This window comes from Parasteatoda tepidariorum, chromosome 4 (genome assembly GCF_043381705.1).
Source record: "Parasteatoda tepidariorum isolate YZ-2023 chromosome 4, CAS_Ptep_4.0, whole genome shotgun sequence".
Lineage (NCBI taxonomy): Eukaryota > Metazoa > Arthropoda > Arachnida > Araneae > Theridiidae > Parasteatoda > Parasteatoda tepidariorum.
The window spans coordinates 84,747,255-84,771,000 of NC_092207.1; the positions used below are offsets into that span (position 1 = coordinate 84,747,255).

Here is a 23,746-nt window from a genome sequence, read left to right on the forward strand (position 1 = left end):
TGGTCTCTTAACAGTGATTACTTTTTTATAACTAAATAAAAGTGATTATTGATACGTAAGATAATCAATTACAAAAAAAATAATGTTGTTGTAAAATTCAAATAAGTTCTTATTAAAATATTTTATTCCAGATATACTAACTATTAAAGATAGGAGTGAGGAGCATAATTATGTTCCCCACCAATAGTATTTAAACACATAGCATTCATAATTTCCAAATATTTCTTTATATTTTCAATAACATGCATAGAGTATTTTTAAATAAAATTTATTAAACAATAAAAACCTGTAAGCATGCTTGAAATTCTTCCTCTTTTCCAAAGACATTTATTTCTAAATGTAGTTTCAAACGATGATTTAGTTCAGAAAACATGTCATGTGTAACTGTTGTTTTTTCACCCAATATATTTATTAATTGGGTACTCTCATCTAATTCAGCAGAATGAACTGAAGTCCTTTTAACCTTAACAGGAGATTGATAATTTTCTGTTCCACTAGATACAACTTCATTAGGGTCGTTAAAGTCCTTAGTTTCATCTGCTAAACTTTCTGTGAAGGAATAATAATCACCATGTTCTTCACCATTAGCAGCCTCATACTTGTTCTTTTCTTCATTACGTTCATCTGCAAAAATAAAATTTTTAGAACAAAAATAGCAATTTCTTTTTTTAAAAAAATTAAAAATATTTTAGAAAGAATAATATTTTATTACGAATAATATTTGAATAATATTTTATTTTAGAACGAATAATATTTATTGCACTTTGTTTCGACTGAAAAATAAAGATTCTTTATTTCAAACTGTTTTTCGACAATTATACTTAACTTCAATTCTATTAACACTGATGAATAGCCTAATTTTAGTATAATTGAGGCTAAACTCTGTATACCTGTAACTAACTAAGAAGGACAATCAAATAAGAAAATGAAGTATTTGCCTATATTAAATTTATAGAAATCTTTTTGAGTGAAACTAACCCTATTCTAATAACATTAAAACTACAATATAGGTTACTTTTAAACTAGAAAACTATATTATTTTAAATATCTAATTGATTTATTCTGCTCAATTAGCTTGTATACGATGTTTAAAGTAAATGAGCAAAGAGAAGAAAACTGCAGATATTTCATGTTTAAAATACTAAAAGTTTTCGAGAAAAACCATACTTCATTTTTAAAATTATGTAATAAGAAAGTAATCTAATTTGTAGCAAAAATAAAAACTGAATACAGAAATTGTGAAACATGCACTACTCCTTAAAAGAAAAGGCTTGAATTCCTATCATAATACTTAATTTCATTGATTATTTTGAAATTTAAGAAATATGCAACAGCAATTAATAGAATCAAAAATAATCAAACATACAGATGGGACAAGAAAAACAAAACAAACTAACTCATTATTTTTCCTTCAAAAACCTCTTGAGATTCCGTGAGATCTTTTGCTCTCTTAGTTACGTGGCCTTGTGATGTGGTTGGGGACCTGTAAAACAGCTCATATTTCAAAAATATAAATAACATATATAACACTATATTAGACGTTATGTACACTATATTATAACGCTATGTAACATAATATTAGATCAATCATCCCATGAAATAGTGTACTATACTTTTATAGAGTAATTCTACAGAAAGTATGCTTAAACAAATTAAGCATATATCACATTATGCTTATAAATGGTACAAATAATAGCAAAAAACTGAAGTGAATTTAAATTGATTAATTGAACTCTTGAATACTTCATAATGAATGATAAAATGAAGAAAAACAATTGATGGAAGATAAAACAAGGAAATTTAGCGAAGATAAAAAAGAAAAATTAGAATCACCAAACTTTAATTAAAGAATTATGATTATTAACAGATATCCGCTACTTATTATTTGCATTGTCATAGACCAAATGCCCAATTTTCTAAATAATCAATTATTCACTGCAATACACAAATGATGCATTTTTGTCATGTGGACAATTAAGTAATAATAATAAAATAGGATTTAAGGGTATTAATCAAGATTGAAAGTGTATTAAAAAAGGTAAAAAAAGCATTAAGAGAGGCTAATGTTTAGTAAAAGAATTTAGGCTTTTAAAAATTAAATTTAAGTTTGTAGTTCTCAAAGTGGAAATTGATTAATTTCGAGACAAAAGATTTATTTTGTTCCAAGTGTCACATTCTTGATTTATTTTTATTTCAAGATTTATAAATGTAAAAGATTCTGACTGCAATTGAATATTTATGAAGTCTCAGAAGATTATAAATATTAAAATGCAGTCAGTATGTTATAATCATCATCACGCAGTGGCGTACACAGAATTTTTTCAAGGGGGGTGTTCATAATTTTCTGAAATTACTAAAAGAAATTTGAGTATGTAATAAAGCACAATTATTTCCCTAATTTAGACAGCTAACCATTTTGACTTTTTATTTAGACAGCATTGTTTAGTTAAATTTTAATTTGATTTTTTAAGTTTAAGAACATAGTGTAATATCTTCTCGCATGTAATATCTTCTGAAAAAAGTCCAATGTCCTATGGGTGGGAAGTAACACTTTGAGGGCCACTTTCACATTCGACAGATTTTGTTATGCTAGAAACGTTTTCTTCAACGGAAGTATAACATTTCTGTTCAATAGAAAAACTTACATTAGTACCAGATGCTGTCACCTCACTAATTTCAGGTCGTGATTTTTTCTCAAAATGGTTAAAAATTGTTAAATTCTTGCGTTTTGGCATCCTAAAGATCCAAGAACAGCAAATATATACATATATTTATTGGCATAGAAATATCCGCTATGTTATGGTCTCAAAGTTTCGAGCTGGAATGAATAACTTTAACGAGCACAATATCTCCAATGGTATTGTTACAGATTTCTTCACTAGTCGAAATAGTGGCGACGACGGGTGCGGCGATTGAATTAACTTTTTGTTAAGACAAAACTAAACAGATTTAGCGACGAGCTCCGAAAGACAAGCGGCAGTGATAACTCTTATTCTGACTAACTAACTCCACTGTACTCCGTCCCCCCTTTTATATAATTTTTCACTGTATCTCCAAAATTCTCGAATTGTCTCAAAGACGACAGAACGTCTAGGATTCCAGAATCATCGCGTAAAGACTTCGCGAATGACTGCCAATCTCGGAAACTATCGCGACTGGCAGGACAGAAAGGAACCAGCCCGTAACAGTAACACGAGAATTTGGTTTCAAAAGTACATCTCTATTATAGTAAATGTTTTTTCAGTGAGAAATACCGTGAGAAAAAAAAGTAAGCATAAGGCAAATAAAAATATATAATCTTAAAAAAGAATAGCCCGCATAATTTCTACTAAAATTTTTATTTTTGCCATTTTGTCTGAGTTCAAGGGTGGTGTTTAAACCCCTCCCTTGCGTACGCCCTTGTCATCACGTACACTTATTATCAAATTTATTTATGATATATTATGAAGTTATTAATAAAGTTTTTTTATAACTCTAGAAAATAATCATTCTAGCTTAATACAATCAAGGATAAAATCCACCTAGTGTGATACTAAGACAGCATATTAAGATCTCTTAATACACTACAAATCTATTTTTTTTAAATAAAAAAATAAATAATATAACTATATAATGGTAATAAAAAACTATATATTATGCAGAAAGTTAAAACAAACATGGAGTTAAAGAAAAAAAAGACTGAAACTAAATGTGCTTATTTATTTATTTTAAAAATTGGTGACAGAATTTTTCAAAGCACTTTTATAAATGCAATAAAATTTTAATATAAATTGATGTTCAAAATTCTATTGGACAAATGGATGCAATATTCAAAAACTGAACATGCAACTATTTAGAATTTTTCCAACTTCACCTTAACTTTCATTTGTGAAAAAAAAAGATAAAATAATAGTTCATTTTCACTGATACAATATTATATAAAACACTGAGATGAGATTGGCCAAAAGGCAAAAAAGCTGAATTTCATGCGAGTAAATCTTACGTGATTTAGAGCAAAAATATGAGTAACATATTCTCATCTAATTTCGCTATTGCTGTAATGCCTACATCTAGCAATAATTGTCTATAGAAAAACTGCTACATTTATAGTAACTAATTCAAGAAAAAAAACTTACTTTTTACAAGAATCGCGATAAAGGATTTTAAAATCGTGTGAATATAAATCAGAATATTTAAATCGCGTAAATGAAACTCAATATTGGATTTCAAAAATGTGAAAATACAAGTCATGATGCGTAATTTTCAGATCGCGTAAATATGAATTATGATGCATAATTTCTAAATGGGTAAATATGAAGCCTAATTTTTAAATCATGTGTAAATGCAAAAATAGATGTTGGATATTACAACCGCAAAAACGAATCGCGACATCGGATTTTAAACTCGTTTGAATATTCAGACTACAGTTTGAATATTCGCTACACACGAATAGTTAATAAAAATACATACAAATCGTAATATTGTATGTATTTTTAAATCTTGTAAATAAGAATTGCAACGTACAATATTGGAATCCTCTGAATAAGAATCACAACTTGCAACTTTTAAATCAGGTAAATACGAAAATTGATGTTTGATACTAAGATGCAGCGATGTCTGGATTACGAAAATACAAACTATCTAGCAAGAGGTAAAAATACGAAAAATCTTATTTTCTGTGCGTAAAAATGGAGGAAATAGCTAAAATAAATAGATATGTGGAAGGGTTGGCAGCTATGTAGTTTGAATTTGCTATTTATCTTTGAAAATCGGTAATAAATATAATTATTTTATTTCAACAGCTGAATTTTCAGAAAAAGCGGAATATTTATTTTAAAAAAAAAACTTTTAGAGAATCGGAGTTTGAAATTCTGAGAGAGAAAGGCGAAAAAGGTGGAAATCCGCTAAAAAGCGGAAAAATCTCATCCCTGAAAATAGTAATTTGTGTTAGTCAGTAAGAATACAAATAAAGTAGAAACGTGAAACTAAATTTCATAAAAAAAACCCAACAAAAATACCTATTCAAATAAAAATAAAACCAAATTAAAATTAATTGTTATTACCAAACTTTTAGCAATGGGTGATCTCACATTAACACATGATTACACGTACATCACACATTCTCACAAAAGATAAAATTGTCATAGAAAATAAATAACAGCTAAAAAAAAAAACATGTTGAAGCTATTATTAAACACAAAAGCAATTATAGATACAGGAAAATTTTTTTTTAATAAATATATAAAATTTAAAATAAAAAATCTCTTTGAAGCTAAAAAGAAAAAATATTGAAATTATTAAGCTTAAATATTTCTTACAAAGAAGCTTGAGAATCCATTTCAGCGATGGTATTGAGGTTAATTTCCATGGATGTTGATGTATCTTGCATAACAGTAATACTGTTTAAACTGGGATTACTTATGATGGTGATATCGCTAGAGTTTCTTCGCATGTATGATTCAGAAGAAAGGTCACTTTCAATCTGATCTGCAGAATTTTCTACCTTTACAGACTCAGTCTCTATAAGAGGAAAAATGCAGTCAGTATATATTTTGAAAAATTATTTCTTTAAATTTATACTTATAAATGAAATAAAAGGTAAGGGGAAAATTAAAAATAAGGTCTGGTTGATAAGCATATTTGGTTGTAAGACACACTTTAGTAGATTGAAGGTCACAGTGCATGTTTAGTTAAAATTTTTACTTAACAAAAAAGTTACTTAAATGCTAGCAATAAAAATAAATTATTCAAAAAATTATAATAATCTTTACTAAATACTTTAAAAATAAATCATGAACTCAGAATTTTTTTAAAAATAAAAATTGCATTGCTTTGCATGAAAAGTAGATATTGACATCATTCTTGCTAACTATGTAGAGTGGCCTACTAAATTTGTTTGTTTTAAGTTTGTTTAGTTTGTTTTAAGAAAAAATATATTTCATATAGAGAGCAATATGATTGCATACCAAAAATACTTTGCTCTTATCTTTTATGAGTCACTAAAAAAGTATTAACAGTGATTCATAAATAAAGCGATCCAGCAGTGTTGCCTTACCATAGTTGAATAACTATTTAATAACTGGGATAAATACTCTTAAATACTTTCAGGAAAAATTGAGCATTTAATTAACATTTTGCTAGTTACATTTTTCTAAACAATAAAATAAACTCCAATGCAATTAATTGTATAAAGAGAAACAATCAGAGTTTAAAAAAGTTTTAGAAATATTGCTTTCAATTTAATTATCGAACAAATAAATAAAATTCTCCAGGAATAAATAAAAATAAAGGCTTGTCCAAAAACTGTCAAAAAGATAGTTAAAAATGAAGAAAAAAAGTTCAGGGGACAGTCCAGTACTTCCTGTCAGTAATCTGTTTTTAGTGTTACGAGCAAAAAATAATTTAGAATTTTAGGAAATAATACAGAATTTCGTAAAAAATATTTGTCGTAAAAGTCATTGGTGTCAGGCGATAATTGTATCAAATAGTACTGAATTTAGTACTAAGGCTTTATTTTTATGGAATATATGTGTTTATAAAATTATACAGTTCAAACTCTTCAGTACAACTACCATTATAATAAACCTCCCATCATAAGGATCGACAAAGTCTCGTATGCCACCCCATCTATGCAATGTCATTTTAATGGCAATTAGATTGTTTCAATTTAAAAAGAGTTTTTAAAACTTTTAAAAAACAAAATGCCTTGATTGGCAATTAAACACTTGGAAGCAAGGATTCCAAAGAAATCATTCAAACTCATATTCTTTAGATGTAACTGAACAAAAGAGACTCTTTATTTTTAATCTAAATGGTCATTATCTATAGTGAGATATAAGAATACTACAATTATTATTATTAATATAAAAAAGTTACATCTGTTGCATGTCCTCCGGTATGTATTTATTCTGTCTTAGTAAATTTATTTTTAAAGGGTATAATAACTTATGAATCACACTTTTTATTCAAAAATTTTAAATTATATCTTTGTGACATATTTTTCTCTTTTAGAGGTTCATTTTGTACACGTGGTATTCAAATTATTCCTGATTTTGATTAGACTTAACAGTTTTTTTAGTGCATTTAATGGAAATGGTTGTTAACCCTGAATGCCGAGTTTAAAGACACAAAAGCAGAAAATGAAGATTAGATAGATTTTTTATTTTTAAAGAAAGCTTTATTTTAAAATTTTACTTACCTTGATTTAGTTGTTCATTAGCTGAAACAGGAACAGATTTTCTACAAAATAAAGTTATTCATTAATAAATTTATTAATTTTTCTTTTTTATGCGAATAATATTTCAATAACAAAAAAACCAAAAAATCTGACTTTTCAAGACAGATTTTATTAAATTTTTGAAATCCGTTGCGTAAATTTCATTATTAATTTTTCAGTTATGATTTAATCTTATGCACAAAATATATTAAATTTTTTTTGGGGGGAAAAAAACACTGGACTCTTCAAATTTAAAGTGATTCATTTTTTCTAATTTTTGGGGGGCATTTAAATTGAATTCCCTGACATTTGCCACATTGATAAAAATGTCTTAACTTTTCCTTATTCTTATTGATTTCCCAGTTCTGTGGCAACACTGAACATCATAAGAAGATTTTGGTAATCTTATTTTTTTTCTTCCTACTTCTAGAACAATAATTATTATTTGATATTTCTCTCATTTTAATTGGTAAATATTATATCATATAAGAATTTCAACTATGGTCACACTATTAAATTTTACATTTGATATTTTAAATTTTTTACATAATATTTATTAAAAGACTACTTTTAAGAAAACTGCAAATGACTACAACATTTGAATTATAAAAAAAGAAAAAAAAAGAACATTAAAGTTCGCATGCATTAACACAAAAAGTACTAAACAAATATTGAATGTGATTAAATTAACTTAAGACTTAAATTTTATTTAAGTCTTTAAAAACTACCTTTTAAGAATTGGAGAAAGCTTGATAGATGAAAACAAGCTGGCTATTATGCTCCCTGATGATGGTGAACCAGTTGATAGGACATCAGGCGATTTATCTGATGTTTTCTTTGTTGAATTAAGTTGCTTGGTTACATCCAGAGTTGGCATGGCGACTGAAGGCAGAGGAACAGTTTCCATTTCAGCAAGAATGTGATTACCACAATTTGGACAAGCATCCACTTCTTCTTCATATTCTTCAAGAAAATATATCACAATAAATATACAGGTATAGAATGAAATATTAAACTCAAAATAATGTGAAAAAACGAAAATTTAGAAATTTAACAATAAACTTAAGAAAAAAAATGCTTGAGTTTAAAGATTTAGTTATCATTTAATACATAAAAAAAATGTTTTTTAGAATTCAGAAAGCACATGCTGGGTTTGAAAATCGAAGCTAGTAAACATTTTATACATATATATATTTAATATTAAGCAGAATAGCAGTAATATGTCGAGATACATTAGGCAAATTATGAAAAACTTATTTATAAAGTTTGTATTACTATTACCATAAAATTATTAATTGAAAATAAAATTACCAAAAAAAATAAATAAATAAAAAATAAAGGATTATATATTTAAGTGACAAACAAAGCGATTATAACAGTTCTTTTACATATTTATTTTATCGAAAACTTCAGCTTATTTTATTCATTTTTAGCCTATGTATATACTAAAAAACAAATTCAGAACTGGAGTAGATGCCGATATAAACCAGTGAATACGATTGTTGGCAATTAAAACCTAAATTTAAGACAAATATTGATAAAATGATGAAAAAATTTTGTTCTTAACATTAAATAATTTCAAACTAATTAGTAGTCTTTCTTTGGCTTATCTGCTCGAATGTCATTGAAAAAAATCGAAGTTCCGCTACAAAAAGTCAATCATTTAGTATTCTAAAGATGATCTAGATGCACTGATCTAGACCACCTACTTCTAATAGACTGAAAGACTATTAACAACATCTTTTCCTTCTAAAATTGTGGTACCATCCTGGTACTTGTCAATGATACTAAATATTTCTATTCTAATCACAACTTCAATAATTATGTGTGTGTGTGTGTATTTTCATATATATATACAAGTAATATAATTTAATTCATTTATAATATTCAAATTCCTTTTTTTAAATTAAAAAAAAAAATGAAATCCAATTATACTATAATTTGAAAAATTAAAACAACATTCATAAGAGAATTTCAATGTTTTTTAAATAAAAAAAATTAGAATAACTTTGGAATAGAACATCATTTAATAATTTCTTTTTGCCATATTTAAAATTTTAAAAATTGTGTATTAAAGACACACATTATAATAGTTTAAAACACAATCATTTATAATAATACATTGATATATTTTCTAATACTTCCTTTAATTAAAGAACATCAGATTTTATAGAAAAATTCTCCCTTTCATCAATAAATTTTGGATTTGATTGAACTATTAGTCAAGATTTTGATTATGAAGATTTATGCTTTAAAGATAACTAAAATTCCTTCTGAGCTTTAGCAAGATAACTAAAAAATTAACTAAAATTTATATTTTTAATGAAATAAAACAATACATCTGACAATTAGAAAATATCAAAACTAAATATTATGATTTTACAAATATTTCAGTTATTTATAGATGTTGATTACAACTTTAAATTTGTATAAACTGACAAATAAAATTTCTAATTTCCATTAAAATTTAATAATTTTTAAAAAATGAGAATGAAAGATCAAATTTTAAAAAATGCAACACCTTTTTTTAAAATCTTATTATACTGATTAGCTGGCATTGAAAGAAGAAAAATAAAACTAACCTTTAGAAGAATCATAACTGGATGATAGAACAGCTTTTTTAATAGGTGGAAGTTTTCTTTTAATCAATTTTTTATGAGCAGCTTGCTTGGAAAACTGAGAATTGCACTTGAAGCACTGTATTAAAAATAATAATATTTTTTTTTAAAAACAATATCCCAAATAAAACAACAAAAAAAATACACAAATTTTACAACAAAAACAAAAAAAAAAGTATAAACTTTATTGAAAACAAAAGAGCGAGGCTAAAGCAAGACTTCAAGATTTCATTCAAAAATATCATTTAAGTATTGAACATTTAACAAAAAAATAGATATTTCACTATAATTATCATAAGAAATTTAGACACATATTTAAAATTCATTGTTTATAGGAATTAAGAATAAATGTAACAAAGGTTAAACTATCTAATACAATATATAATTATTTAGTTTTTGTAAAACATGAAATAAATTTGTAATAAATTACAAAAGTGAACTTTTAAAAATTAATAACAATTTTATAAAACGAAAACATAGAGCTTAAAGGAATATATCCTATCAGCATAAAAAGAAAAGAAAACGAGTACTACAATATACTATTATAGCCAAACAGGTATCAAAATCGAACTGTTTCAATTTAATTATTCATTTATTATTATTTTTTTGGAAAATGTGTATGTAACTGCAAAACATAAATCTATTTGATTTAGATAGAAAATAATCCAACATAGCAATGTATTTATTTTTTACAGCAGTTTTAAATAATAGAAAAAATAAGCGGCATGAAATAACCATTTTTGAACAAAAAATAAAAATCAATATACAACTAAAGCAGAAAACAGAAATTATAATTTAAAGTCAACAAAATTTATACTTTTAGTAAATGAAATAATCAAACTATTATATAAAAAATAAACAAAACTTTTCAAAATCTTTCTTGAATAGAAAATGAACAAAATCCAATTCATATTATAATATCCTCATTAAAGTTTAATGATCATTTAAGTAACAATTAAGTAACATGTAAATATCAAAATAATTTTTTAAAAAATGCGTGTTTAAACATACATACTTCAAGAGCACCAAGAGTAACATCTTTTAAAGTTTTAGCATCAGCAAATGGCTGCAAAATTTTAGAAAGAGCCTAAAATATAAATACTAATTAGTTGAGAATGCAAACAAGTAAAACAACTTATATATTCAAGGAATAGATATTATATAGGTGGCCCAGTAGCTGACTGGTAGTAAGTATTCCATGCCTCTGTGCCACAGGCTTAGGGTTCTATTCTTGAACTGGTAAGGCTGACTTAGACACTCATCCCTTCAGTGGTTTGCGTTCAACTGATCACCTAACCGAAACATCTGTTCCTGTATGACAGAGTCCAAGGTTATAAAAACTAGAATGGGCATTAGGGTGGAACAACTTTTTTTTCTCGATAATTGAAAAGCACTACCTGCTAAAAGTTGTATGTCCATTTTATGTTAGCACTGACCACAGTGCTAACATAAAATATCCTCAGTGGTAGACAGATTATGGGTTAGAGTCTCCTTGTCATCAGGCTAACTGATGGAGGTTTTTCTTTCCATGTAATGCAAATGCGAGTTAGTTCTATCAAAAAGTCCTCCACGAAGGCAAATTTCCCCCAATAATTGATCCATGAGTTTCCCTGTCTTCTGGATTGGGTTCAAAATTACGAAGCTATGGATTTGAACATTAGTAGTCATAAACCCAAAAAATTGACCCAATTGACTGTTCAATGACGGTTCTAAAATAAAATCTTTACGTGTGCACTATCCATCTTTATGAGAAAAAAAAATACATTGCTGGCTTAAAAATCCATGTTTACAGTACTTCCCAAAATATCTTGCTGATTTTCTTCTGTCGCAAAAGTAAATAAATCTGCACCATATCGCAATACGACAGAAAATTATTATAAAAATTGCAAAATTCAAAAACATTGCAGAAAAGGAAAATATGATAGAAAAATTTTGGAAAAAAAATCCCTTGCAATATTACATTCAATACATAAAGTTTGAGAGGAAACAGAAGTTTATTCTGACAAGTTCTAAAAATTTGAAAAATTTACAATATATATGAGCTGTCTCACGTTACAATATACATGAGCTGTCTCACCACTAAGTTTAGATAAAATATTGTATATAATAAATTTTTTTTAAATTTTTAAAGAAAAAAAAATCAGAAACTTATAGTATTACCAATTAATTTAAGAGAGAGTTTAAAAAATTTATGTCAGTTAAAAAAAATACTAACATCAACTTAACTTTTGAACTCTGTAAACTTTAGTTTATAATATATCTTTGCAGTTAGGGAAAATAGTTAAGTTAGGGCTACATAATTAAGACAACAGTTTATATCAAAATTAAATAATTTTTGTTGACTATTTTCCATGCTTGATTTGTGTTATCTATTGTTCTTTCCTCAGTTTTTCAAAATTCCATTATTTGTAATCTGATTTCATTACAACATACAATTTTTGGAGACCACATTATTGTACCATCTTTTTTTTTCCCACAAGAAAAATTTAATCTACTGATTTTCCAAATGCAGAAGATTGCGTATTGGCACAGAAAGAAGGAAAAAGAGATAAAAATGCAGAAAGCTTCTGCAAAATGTGGAAGAGTTAAAAGCTAAGTAAATATTAAGTACAACAAAAAATACATGATAGTTAAAAACACAAATTTTTTACCTCAGCACGCTCCAAATTTTCCATCAAATACAGTCTTTTCTGCTTAGTTGATTTTAATGTATCAAATTCCAAATGAATTTTGTGCTGAAGTTTGTCACCCTGTTTGTCAATAAATATATAAAATTATTTTATAAACAAAAAATAGATAAAAATGCATACATTTATTTAAAAGACAAATAAACCATATACAGGTCTGAAACTGCAAAAAGAAGTTAAAGGAGAAAATGCTCACGAGTTAAAAATATTAAAACGATGTACTTGAAAAGCAATTAAGGAGATAATTATGTGTGAAGCAAATTTATCAACTATCAATATTTTTGTTTAATGTTGCTTCTAGGTTGCACAGAATCAAATGTAATAGCATATAATATTAATTACAGCAAAATTTTAAACAAGACAATTGATATACTATCAGTAATAGATCAATAGATTTAAAAATGTTCCCATATTCTTGGAATTATAAAATATTAGTGACATAAAATTTTAATCAAATAAGTAATTTAAATATGAAATAAATAAAACTGCAAATTTAAATAGAAACGATTTGGTAATAAAACTGACTGTAAAATCTGCAGATTTATTGCAAAACATATTAACATAATAATATAAAAAAATTTGATGATAATTTTATAGTAAACTACTTAAAAATTTCCAATCAACTTAATTTGATTGAATTTTATACATTTTGCAAAAAGCATGATGGAAAATTATTAACAAAGTGGCTATAATGCAATTAACAACACTTTGTTTTTATAGCATCCTGAATTCATAAAACCTTTTCAGCGGCAAGCTTCACATTTTAATATAAATTTATAACAATCTAAGAACAGACACTCAGTTAAATTGGCAACTATATTACTATAAATAAAAGCACATCAACTTTCAGTAAACCACTTTGAAAAATGTAGATAGCTAACACATGAACTTAAACTCTATTAAATAATTGATTGATTAGTTTTTATACTTTTTGAAAACGTACATTATAAAAAACATTCAACATTAAGCGGTGCAAATTTTGAACTGCTCAACTGACCAAACTAGTGAAACCATATTTCCCAGATTGCAGCTACATCCTATATTTTTGGAGAGAAATCTGAATCTGTTGAAAAAAATGCATGTTTATCAGAGAAAGTACATTTTTGTGACTGATATCATAACTAAAAATATCGTTTGCCCTAATTAATTAGAATATTTGAAGACACCTCCTCGAACCATTAAGATTGAGTCCTAGAACTTGAAAATCTGATCATTAGATCAAAAGTTATTCAGGGTGGTTCGTTTATATTTTTTTTTGCACTGTACGCATGCAGCCTACTTCATAATTAATTTTATTATAACTGAACTTGAATCAGTTTAACATATTACTTTAATTTGAACTTCATTAGTTAATATATATTTAATTATTTATTAATATAAATACTTTATCAAGAAATATAATACAAACCTTTTCCTTAGAGCCTAAAGAAATGGAAAGCAAGCTTGTCATATCTAAGTTCTCTAAATATTTTCCAGTAATTACATCTTTTTCTCTCAGATATTTTGGTCCTAAAGTAACTGACAGAGCTTGTCTTTTGGAACCAACCTCATTTTCAACAAAGAAAATATTGTCTTCAGATTCTAAATTCATAAATAAAACAATTTTAATATATTGCTTAGAAGCTCTAAAAATAAGCAATAAAAATAACAATATTATTTAAAAAAATTAAAGTTAGGAATTAAAATTATTTAAAAAAAATCAAAATAGTAAATTCCAGTTTCAAAACGTCAGAATTGTAAACTTTAAGTTTCAAATAAATAAATTTTTACACAACATTATTTAATAAAGAAAGAAAACAAAACAAGATAAAATATAGAATACACAACATAATAACAACATAAAATATAGAATACACAACATAATAACAACATAAAATATAGAAATAAGATAAAATATAGAATACACAACATTTGTGTCACATGCACGAATAAAACTGTTTTTAAGCATCAGTAGTGAAAAATTAAAATTCTTTGATTATCTGGATAAATACAGTTATACAACAAATGTACAAGTGTACTAATTATTGAAAAAATGTTTTTAAAAAAATAATAATAATAATTCATACCATATACATACAATGAAAAGTTAGGTGCAGGTTATGAATAATAAAAAGTGGATCAGGCTAAGTTTTTCTTTTGAAATATAATATCATTTACAATGTAAAAATTCTCTTTTTTACAAAAACTTTACAATATTTTTAGTAAATACAGTAGGGGAAATTTATTTAAATATGATTTATTTTAAAAATTTGTAGCACATAGCTTTAACAATGAGTAAGAGATTTTTTGTATTATTGTAAATTTTGCAGGAAATATTTTTATTTAAATTTTTTGTCCAATGCAATTTTTTTTTTAACTATTAAAATATTAAAATTTTTGATATAATTATGATAGTGACAAAGGAGAAGGCACAAAAAGTTACGGAGTTTCTCTATAATAAAATGGAGTATTTGCACATAGGTAAATAAGAAACAGGTTTAACAATAATACTTAAAAGTTTAAGAAACAAAAAAATTGAACAAATGTACAATATTTCAATTTTCCTAAAAATTTAAACAATGCAAATTAAGCTTTATATAAATCCAAATTTAATCATTATGTTTTAAAAAACTGGTTTAAATGTTCAACATTTACTAGTACTAAGTAGAGGATTAAAATAAATATCACAGGTAAAAAGAGTTATGAAATTGAAATGAGATGAAAAGGTAGGTAGGTACTTTATTAATGTCGCACTAGAGCTGCACAATGGGCTATTGGCAACGATCTGGGAAACATCCCTGAGGATGATCTGAAGAGATGCTATTGCAATTCTGATCCTCTGCAGAGGGGATGACGCCCCTGCTTTGGTAACCCAACGACCTGCAGGCGAAGTTGAGCCCTTTACGGTAGAACAGTTTAACGAGGACGGATACAGCACACCAGGGCCGGCCCCAGGGTAGGGGGACCCAGGCGGGCGCCGGGAGCGCAATGATCCAGGGGCGCCAAAATGATAGTTGACAAGATTAACAGGCGGCAAGCGGAATTTCTCATTTTTATTTCTAAGTACATAATTAATCAAATAATATAATATATTTAAACATTAAGGCAAAATCTAGTTGAATTCAATTCAACATGACAAAACCACTCAACCACCGCCTTTCAAGAATTGACAAGTTTTTCGGCCCGTGGCAGCACGATTGTACAGGAAACAAAAATTTTGAAACCAAGCGAAACAAGATCCAACAGCCCTTTTTAACTGGATATAAAAAGGAAGTAGACTTAAAACAATGCATTATTTGCCACTAGACTACGGCTGGTGAGAAATAAAATAGATTGTTTAAATTGTCCAGTGCGTTTTGCTTCTGTGAAGGTAAGTGTTTTAATTTTTGTTTTCATTTTTAAAAACGAATAAAATCCATCAGACATAAGCCAAAAAAAGGGTGGGGGTATATTTCAAAAATTAGAGTTTAGATCAAAACATGGCTTGTGTGGTATCAAATGAAAGGTAATTGAGTCTGGAGTTGAATAAAATGCATTTTATTTTTTAAGCCAGTGGCGCACAAGGGGGGGATTTCAAAAATTTTAGAAAAGGCTACCGTCCAAAGTATTTCTTCTGACCCAGGATTATGGCCCGAAATCATGCGTGCAGTAGATAGTTTTTTTGGTTAAACGTGGTCCAGCTGCACCTTTGTATAATTTTGATTTTCCTTTTGATGATCAGCATAGAACATTCTCACCAAAACATTACAAGAAAAGGCTTAGAAATGGAGAAGAGGTTTTAAGAGAATGGATGGTATATTCCGTATTTCAAAACGCTTTGTGCTGTTTTCCATGTCGACTTTTTGCTGCACCATCTAGCTTGAGCGCTCTTGGTAATCGGGGATTTAAAGACTGGAAGCATTTAGGGGACTCTTTAGCACATCATGAAAATACTAAAACTCGTGTAGATTGTTTGAAATCATGGCTTGAGTTGAAGCAAAGATTGAAAATAGGTGAAACAATAGATGCAGGTTCTCAGAGACTCATTGATTCTGAGATAATACACTGGTCTGAAGTTCTTTTACGCATTATATCAGTCGTTAAAATGCTAGGCGAGAGCTCTCTAGCTTTTCGAGGAACAAGTGATAAACTGTATGAACACAATAATGGAAACTTTTTGAAGTTAATTCAGTTATTGGCTGAGTTTGATCCAAAAATAGAGGAACATGTTCACAGAGTCCTCAATAAAGAAGAAATCAAAGCTACATGTCTAGGGAAAACTATACAAAATGAAATAATTGAATTATTGCATGACAACATAAAGCACCACATCAATGAGCAAGTTCAAAAGACCAAGTATTATTCTGTGATTCTTGACTGTACTCCCGATACAAGTAAAGTAGAACAGATGACATGTGGTAAGATTTGTCTCCATGCGGGAATCAGAGTCTGAAGTTCAAGTTAATATCAACGAACATTTTTTGGATTTTCTACCCCTTGAGAGATCAACAGCTAAGGAATTGTCGGAGCTTTTACTAGAAGAGCTAGAGAAAAATAGGCTTAAAGTAGAAAACATGCGCTGTCAAGGGTATGACAATGGTTCCAATATGAGAGGAGAAAAATCGGGAGTACAAACAAGAATTAGAAATATAAACCCCAGAGCATTTTATGTTCCATGCAGCAGCCATTCGCTAAATTTGGTTGTAAACGATATGGCAAAATTCTCGTTTGAGGCAGCCAACTTCTTCAATATTGTTCAAAAGTTATATACATTTTTTTCTTCTTCTTTTCATTGGGCAATATTACGGAAATGTATTGATACTTACACCCTAAAACAATTGAGTGATATGCGATAGGAAAGTCGAGTCAACTCATTAAAAGCTCTGTGGTTTCAAATTGGTCCAATTCACGATGTTTTGTACAGCATATATGAAGATTTAGAAATCGATAATATGATCAGAGACGAGGCTAGCGGATAATTAAATAATTTGAAGCATTTCAAATTTATATGCTCTGTTGTGATCTGGTACAAAATTTTGAGTCATATTAATCCCATCAGCAAACTTTTGCAAACTGTAAATTTTGATATGTCACAAGCTATTGATATGCTTAGCAACTGCAAACTCTTCTTTGAAAACTTGAGATCAGATGAAACTTTTGAAAGCATCATTTTAGAAGCAACCGAGCTTGCTTCAGAGATTGACGTGGAAGCTAATTTCGAAACCACCACACCACATCATCGTGTCAGAAGCAAAACAAGAACATTTTTGTATGAGGGCCCGGATGAACTCGTTCAAGACCTCAAACAAAAATGTAAAATAGTTTTTTTTCCACACTATAGATCAAGCAGTAAATGCCTTGGAAACCAGATATAATTTGCTAAATACTCACAGTAATTATTTCAGCTTTTTGTATAATATTTTTGGTCTAAAAGACATGCCCAGAAAATCGTCTCAATGGATTGGCAATGATAGCTATAGAACACCAAATTAGTGACAAATTAGACTTAAAATCACTGGTTCATGAGTTTGCCGGAAGAAAAGTTAGGTAAAGGGCATTTTAATTACTTTGGTTAGTTAGAATTTATTTATAATATGGGATATTAGTTTAGTTAGCATTACTACACTTTAATTTTTGTTATTTTGCCTTAAGTGCTAAATTGCTTATCTTGTTATTTGATTATTGAGTTTTTAATAAAACGTTTTTTTTAAAATATTTTTTTTCAATGTTTTCTTGACTTCCTGATATGGTCACATGAGATTTACTTAAAAAAAAAAAAAAAAAAAAANGGGGGGGGGCGCAAAATTAAGGTTTTGCCCGGGACGCCAAAATGTCTAGGGCCGGCCCTGCGCACACCCTCGGTCGATACGCAGGCAGATCAAAGTGGTCGCTCACCCGCTCACTAACCTCAGCCAGTGATGCTTGACTTTGGTGTTCTACTAGGAACTGTTTATTTACGATCAGCCCACTGAAGGACAAATTAGATGAAAAAGAACAAAGAATAAGCCAGGGCTGCCACTCCAGTCTGGAAAAAAAAATTTCCCGTGTTTTCCCTATAGATATTATACACAATATATTAAGAGGAAACACATTATCATTGCGCTTTTGCGTGAGCTATATTGTACTAACTATACTAAATTCAATTACCAGAGAAACTTAAAAAAGGTAAAGTTGAACATATTTAAAACAAATAACGATAGAGTAAATTAAATAGTTTAGAATAGCTGAAATATCATAGTTAAATATGCCATTAATTGCGCTTTGAGTGGTCACCATTTTTTAAAAGACGAAAATAAGGAACAAAATTTCATGTATTTTCCTGGTTTGCAAAGAAAAACTAAAAATTCCCAGCAGTTTAGGTGATTTTTAAATTTCCTGTATTTTCCAGGTTTTCCCTGTGGAGCGGCAACTCTGTAAGCAATGATAAAAATTATGATCTAGAAACACAGATGTATTTTATGCTGAAAATACAGCTCAAAACTTTAAAAAATGATTGATGTAAATTAGTATGAGGGACCACTGATTATTATTTCATGGTGACGTGAGTCAGATTTTAGCAGTCTATGATCACCATACCACCATTAATTTTGTGTCCTAAATATTATTTAACTTAAAAATAAACGAAACGAGGAAAGTTGAACAATAATGATTAATTGCAATTTGAATTAATTTCAATCATCAATTGAAAAATTCAATTAAAAATTAATTTAAAAAAATACTTTACCCTCTTCTGATGACAAAGTTTCATCATCGGCATTTTCAGATTTCGAAGCACGATATATATCACACTCTGACAAGTTATCCTTGCTGGCAGATAAGTCACCACAACTACTAGATTCAGAAGGCAAAATTTCTATGTCATCGCTTTCTTTTGAACTACATCTTGTCCGATCAGGTGGTACTAGTTCAGAACCACATTCTTTGACAATATCTAACACTTCCACCATTTCTGCAGCAGAAGGTGAAGCTGCAATAGGTATAGAAGCAGAGCCTGGAGATTGTGAGATTTCGGTTGTTAGCGTGAAGCGGTCTGTAAGTTTTGAGGCTAAATCTGCATCGGAGACCATTTGAGGAGGAATGGAACTCACAACTGGCGTATTGAAAGGTACTATTGGGGGAGTGACAGTTAAGGTTTGATGAGAGAGATCAGGTATTAGCCAGGTTTCACCACGTTCTTGTCTTCTTGCTTCAATGGCTTGTCTTGCCTTAATGTGAGCAGTAATATTTTCTAAATAATAATAATAAGATTTTATCAAATGAAAGCATGTTTATGATAATAATAAAAAAAGCAAGATTAAGGATTCCTAATTTGAATTTTACTTTTGATACGAAAAATATTCTCAACTTAAAACAGTCATAATAAAAAAAAGCTCAGTTCACTATAGTTAGTTCATACACAATACTGTAATATCTAAATCTTTACAAAAGGTGGAAAAATTTTATGATTGCCTTTTTAATGTAAGATCCATTTATAGATAAGATTTAATGTATATATTTTCTCCACTACAGACTATATTAATATTTCTTACAAGAGAATATATATATATATGAAAGGGTGGTAGTCATGGTCGAGTGTTGTTGAGCTATGCAGTTGGAAGGCAAAAAATTATTTTATTTAGCTTCAAACAGTATAGTCAAAACATTTTTTATCGATGGCGGAGCTCAAATTCACACTCCAAAACTGTGTACTTAAGTTTTTATCCTAGGGAAATTTCCCTCTATTTTATTATATTNAAAAAAAAAAAAAAAAAAAAAAAAAAAAAAAAAAAGAAAAGAAAAAAAACATAAATTTTACAACAAAAACAAAATAAAAGAAAAAGTATAAATTTGATTGAAAATAAAAGAGAAAGGTTAAAACAAGACTTCAAGATCTGAAACAAAAGTATCATTTAAGTATTGAACATTTAAGAAAAAAATAGATATTTCACTAAAATCATCATAAGAGATTTTTAAACATATTTAAAATTCACTGTTTTATAAGATTTAAGTATAAATGTAATAATCTAACTATCTAATACAATATGTAATTACTTATTTTTTCAAAATAAGAAGTAATAAATAAATTACAATAATTTTGTAATAAATTACAAAATTGATAGAACTATTTTTATAATATTATATAAAAAATTTATAAAAATAAAAATTTTATAAAATATAAAACATAGAGCTTCAAGGAATAAATCCTTTTGGTATAAAAATAAAAGAAAAGAAGTAGCACAATATGCTATGCTTAAAAACATTTATTAAAGAATATTGAGAACATACTCTAGTTAAAACTAAAATTTATAACACATTTAAAAATTAACAATATATTTTATTTAAAATGTAGTTTCTATCAAATTATTGCTTTTGGAAAATACGTATGTAATTGCAAAACATAAATCTATTTGATTTAGATAGAAAATAATCCAACACAGCAATGTATTAATTTTTTACAGCAGTTTTAAATAATAGAAAAAATAACTGGCGCAAAATAACCATTTTTGTACAAAAAATAAATTTAAACAAGCATTACAACTAAAGCAGATATTACAATTTAAAGTCAATAAAATTTATTGTCTTAGTACATGTAAAACTCAAAATATTATATAAAAAATAAACAAAACTTTTCAAAATCATTCTTGAATACAAAATGAAGAAAATTCATTTCAAATTATAACATTTTCATTAAAGTTTAATGATCATTTTTAAAATAACAATTAAATAACATGTAAATATCAAAATATATTTAAAAAGAATGTGTTTAAACATACTTCAAGAGCACCAAGGGTAACATCCTTTAAAGTTTTAGCGTCAGCAAATGGCTGCAAAATTTTAGAAAGAGCCTAAAATATAAGTACTAATTAGTTGAGAACGCAAACAACTAAAACAACTCATATAATCAAGGAATAGATATTATATATGTGGCTCAGTGGCTGAGTGGTAGGACTCCATGCTTCTGTGCCACAGGTTTGGGGTTCTATCCCCTAACTGGCAAGGCTGACTCAGACTTTCATACTTTTGGCGAGAAGATAAAATGAGTTCCAAGCATGCTTAGAGAATAAACACTTGGTGTTTTGTGTTCAGCTGACCACCTAACCAAAATATCTGTTCTTGTACCATAAAGATCAAGGTTATGAATCTTAGTACATCGCGGTAAATGTGTTATAGTTATATATGTGTTATAGTTATATAGAAAAGATATAAAGAAATTTTTATGACATCTAATTAAGTAATCACTTTTTGAAACACTTGATTTGCATTAGCCATTGTTTTTTCAGTGAACTACAGATTCTCCTATGATATGACTATGGATTTCTCCTAAGTTTTTCAAAATTCGATTATTTGTAATCTGATTTTAATACAGCATGCATTTTTAAAGACCACATTTTTGTACTATCGTTTTTCTCATACAAGAAAAACTTAATGCAGAGATTTCCCAAATGAGGAAGATTGGGTATTGGCACAGACAGAAGGAAAAAGAGGCAGAAATGCGTAAAGCTTCAGTAAAATGTGGAAGAGTTAGGATATAAGTTAATATAAAGTATAACAAAATATATATGACAGTTTAAAACACAATTTTTTTTACCTCAGCACGTTCCAAATTTTCCATTAAATACAGTCTCTTCTGCTTAGTAGATTTTAATGTATCAAATTCCAAATGAATCTTGTGCTGAAGTTTACCATCCTGTTTGGTAATTAATATACAAAATTATTTTATAAATAAAAAACATATAAAAATGCAGATATTTACTTAAAAGACAAATAAACCGCATGTCTGAAACTGAAAAAAAGAAGTTAAAGGAGAAAATGCGTATGAGTTAAAAATATTAAAACAATATACTTGAAAAGCAATTAAGGAGATAATTGTGTGCAGAAAATTTATCATCAATCAATATTTTTGTTCAATGTTGCTTCTAAGTTGTACAGAATCAAATTTAATAGCATATAATATTAATTACAGCAAAATTTTAAACAAGACAATTGATATACTATCAGTAATAGAAAAATAGATTTAAAAATGCAGTATTTGAAAAAATGTTCCCATTTTCTTGGAATTATAAAATATTAGTGACATAAAATTTTAATCAAATAAGTCATTTAAATATGAAATAAATAAAACTGCAAATTAAAATAGAAACAATTAGGTAATAAAACTGACTGTAAAATCTGCAGATTTATTGCAAAACATATTTAACAACAAAAAAAAAAAAAAACTTGATAATAATTTTATAGTAAACTACTTAAAAATTCCCAATCAACTTCATTTGATGGAATTTTATACATTTTGCAAAAATGGAATGATGGAAAATTATTAACAAAGTGGCTATAATACAATTAACAACACTTTGTTTTGATAGCGTCATGAACTCATATAACTTTTTCAGCAGCAAGCTTCACATTTTAGTATAAATTTAAAACAATTTAAGAACAGAAACTCAGTTAAATTGGCAACTACATTACTATAAATAAAAGTAAATCAACTTCCAGTAAACCACTTTGAAAAATGTAAATAGCTAGCACATGAACTCAAACTCTATTAAATAATTGATTGATTAGTTTTTATGCTTTTTGAAAACGTGCATTATAAAAAAACATTTAACATTAAGGGGTGCAAATGTTGAACTGCTCTACTGACCAAACTAGTCAGACTGTACTTCCCAGAAAGTACATTTATGTGCCTGATTTCATAACTAAAAATACTATTTGCCCTAATTTAGAATATTTGAAGACACCTCCTCGAACCATTAAGATTGAGTCCTAGAACTTGAAAATCTGATCATTAGATCAAAAGTTATTCAGGGTGGTTCGTTTATTTTTTGTGTCCTGTACGCATGCAGCCTATTTCATAATTAATTTCATTCTAACTGAACTTGAATCAGTTTAACATATTACTGTAATTTGAACATCATTAGTTAAAGCATATTTAATTATTTATTAATATAAATACTTTATCAAGAAATATCACACAAACCTCTTCCTTAGAGCCTAAAGAAATGGAAAGCAAGCTTGTCATATCTAAGTTCTCTAAATATTTTCCAGTAATTACATCTTTTTCTCTCAGATATTTTGGTCCTAAAGTAACTGACAGAGCTTGTCTTTTGGAACCAACCTCATTTTCAACAAAGAAAATATTGTCTTCAGATTCTAAATTCATAAATAAAACAATTTTAATATATTGCGTAGAAGTTCTAGAAATAGGCAATAAAAATAACAATATTATTTAAAAAAATTAAAGTTACATATGACAATTTAAAAAAAAATTAAAGTTAGGAATGAAATTATTTTTAAAAAAAATCAAAATAGTA

The 23,746-nt window shown here is 27.6% G+C and overlaps 1 protein-coding gene across 6 annotated transcripts in view; it reads right to left on the reverse strand.

The window, feature by feature from the left end:
- LOC107456790 (serine/threonine-protein kinase 11-interacting protein) overlaps nt 1-23,746 on the reverse strand; it is a 56,444-nt gene that overhangs the window by 17,470 nt on the left and 15,228 nt on the right. For 3 of the 6 annotated variants that reach the window (XM_043042414.2, XM_043042409.2, XM_043042413.2), the window contains exons 11-19: nt 23,413-23,585; nt 22,027-22,125; nt 21,212-21,283; nt 9,778-9,892; nt 7,924-8,158; nt 7,178-7,218; nt 5,298-5,499; nt 1,398-1,483; nt 287-624 (exon numbers count right to left, since the gene is read on the reverse strand). In XM_043042414.2, coding sequence (XP_042898348.1) covers nt 287-624; nt 1,398-1,483; nt 5,298-5,499; nt 7,178-7,218; nt 7,924-8,158; nt 9,778-9,892; nt 21,212-21,283; nt 22,027-22,125; nt 23,413-23,585 — 1,361 coding nt within the window. Of the gene's footprint in view, nt 1-286; nt 625-1,397; nt 1,484-5,297; nt 5,500-7,177; nt 7,219-7,923; nt 8,159-9,777; nt 9,893-10,828; nt 10,901-12,464; nt 12,564-21,211; nt 21,284-22,026; nt 22,126-23,412; nt 23,586-23,746 lie in introns of all 6 variants that reach the window. The other 3 variants (XM_043042410.2, XM_071180133.1, XM_043042412.2) reach the window with 2 other exon arrangements.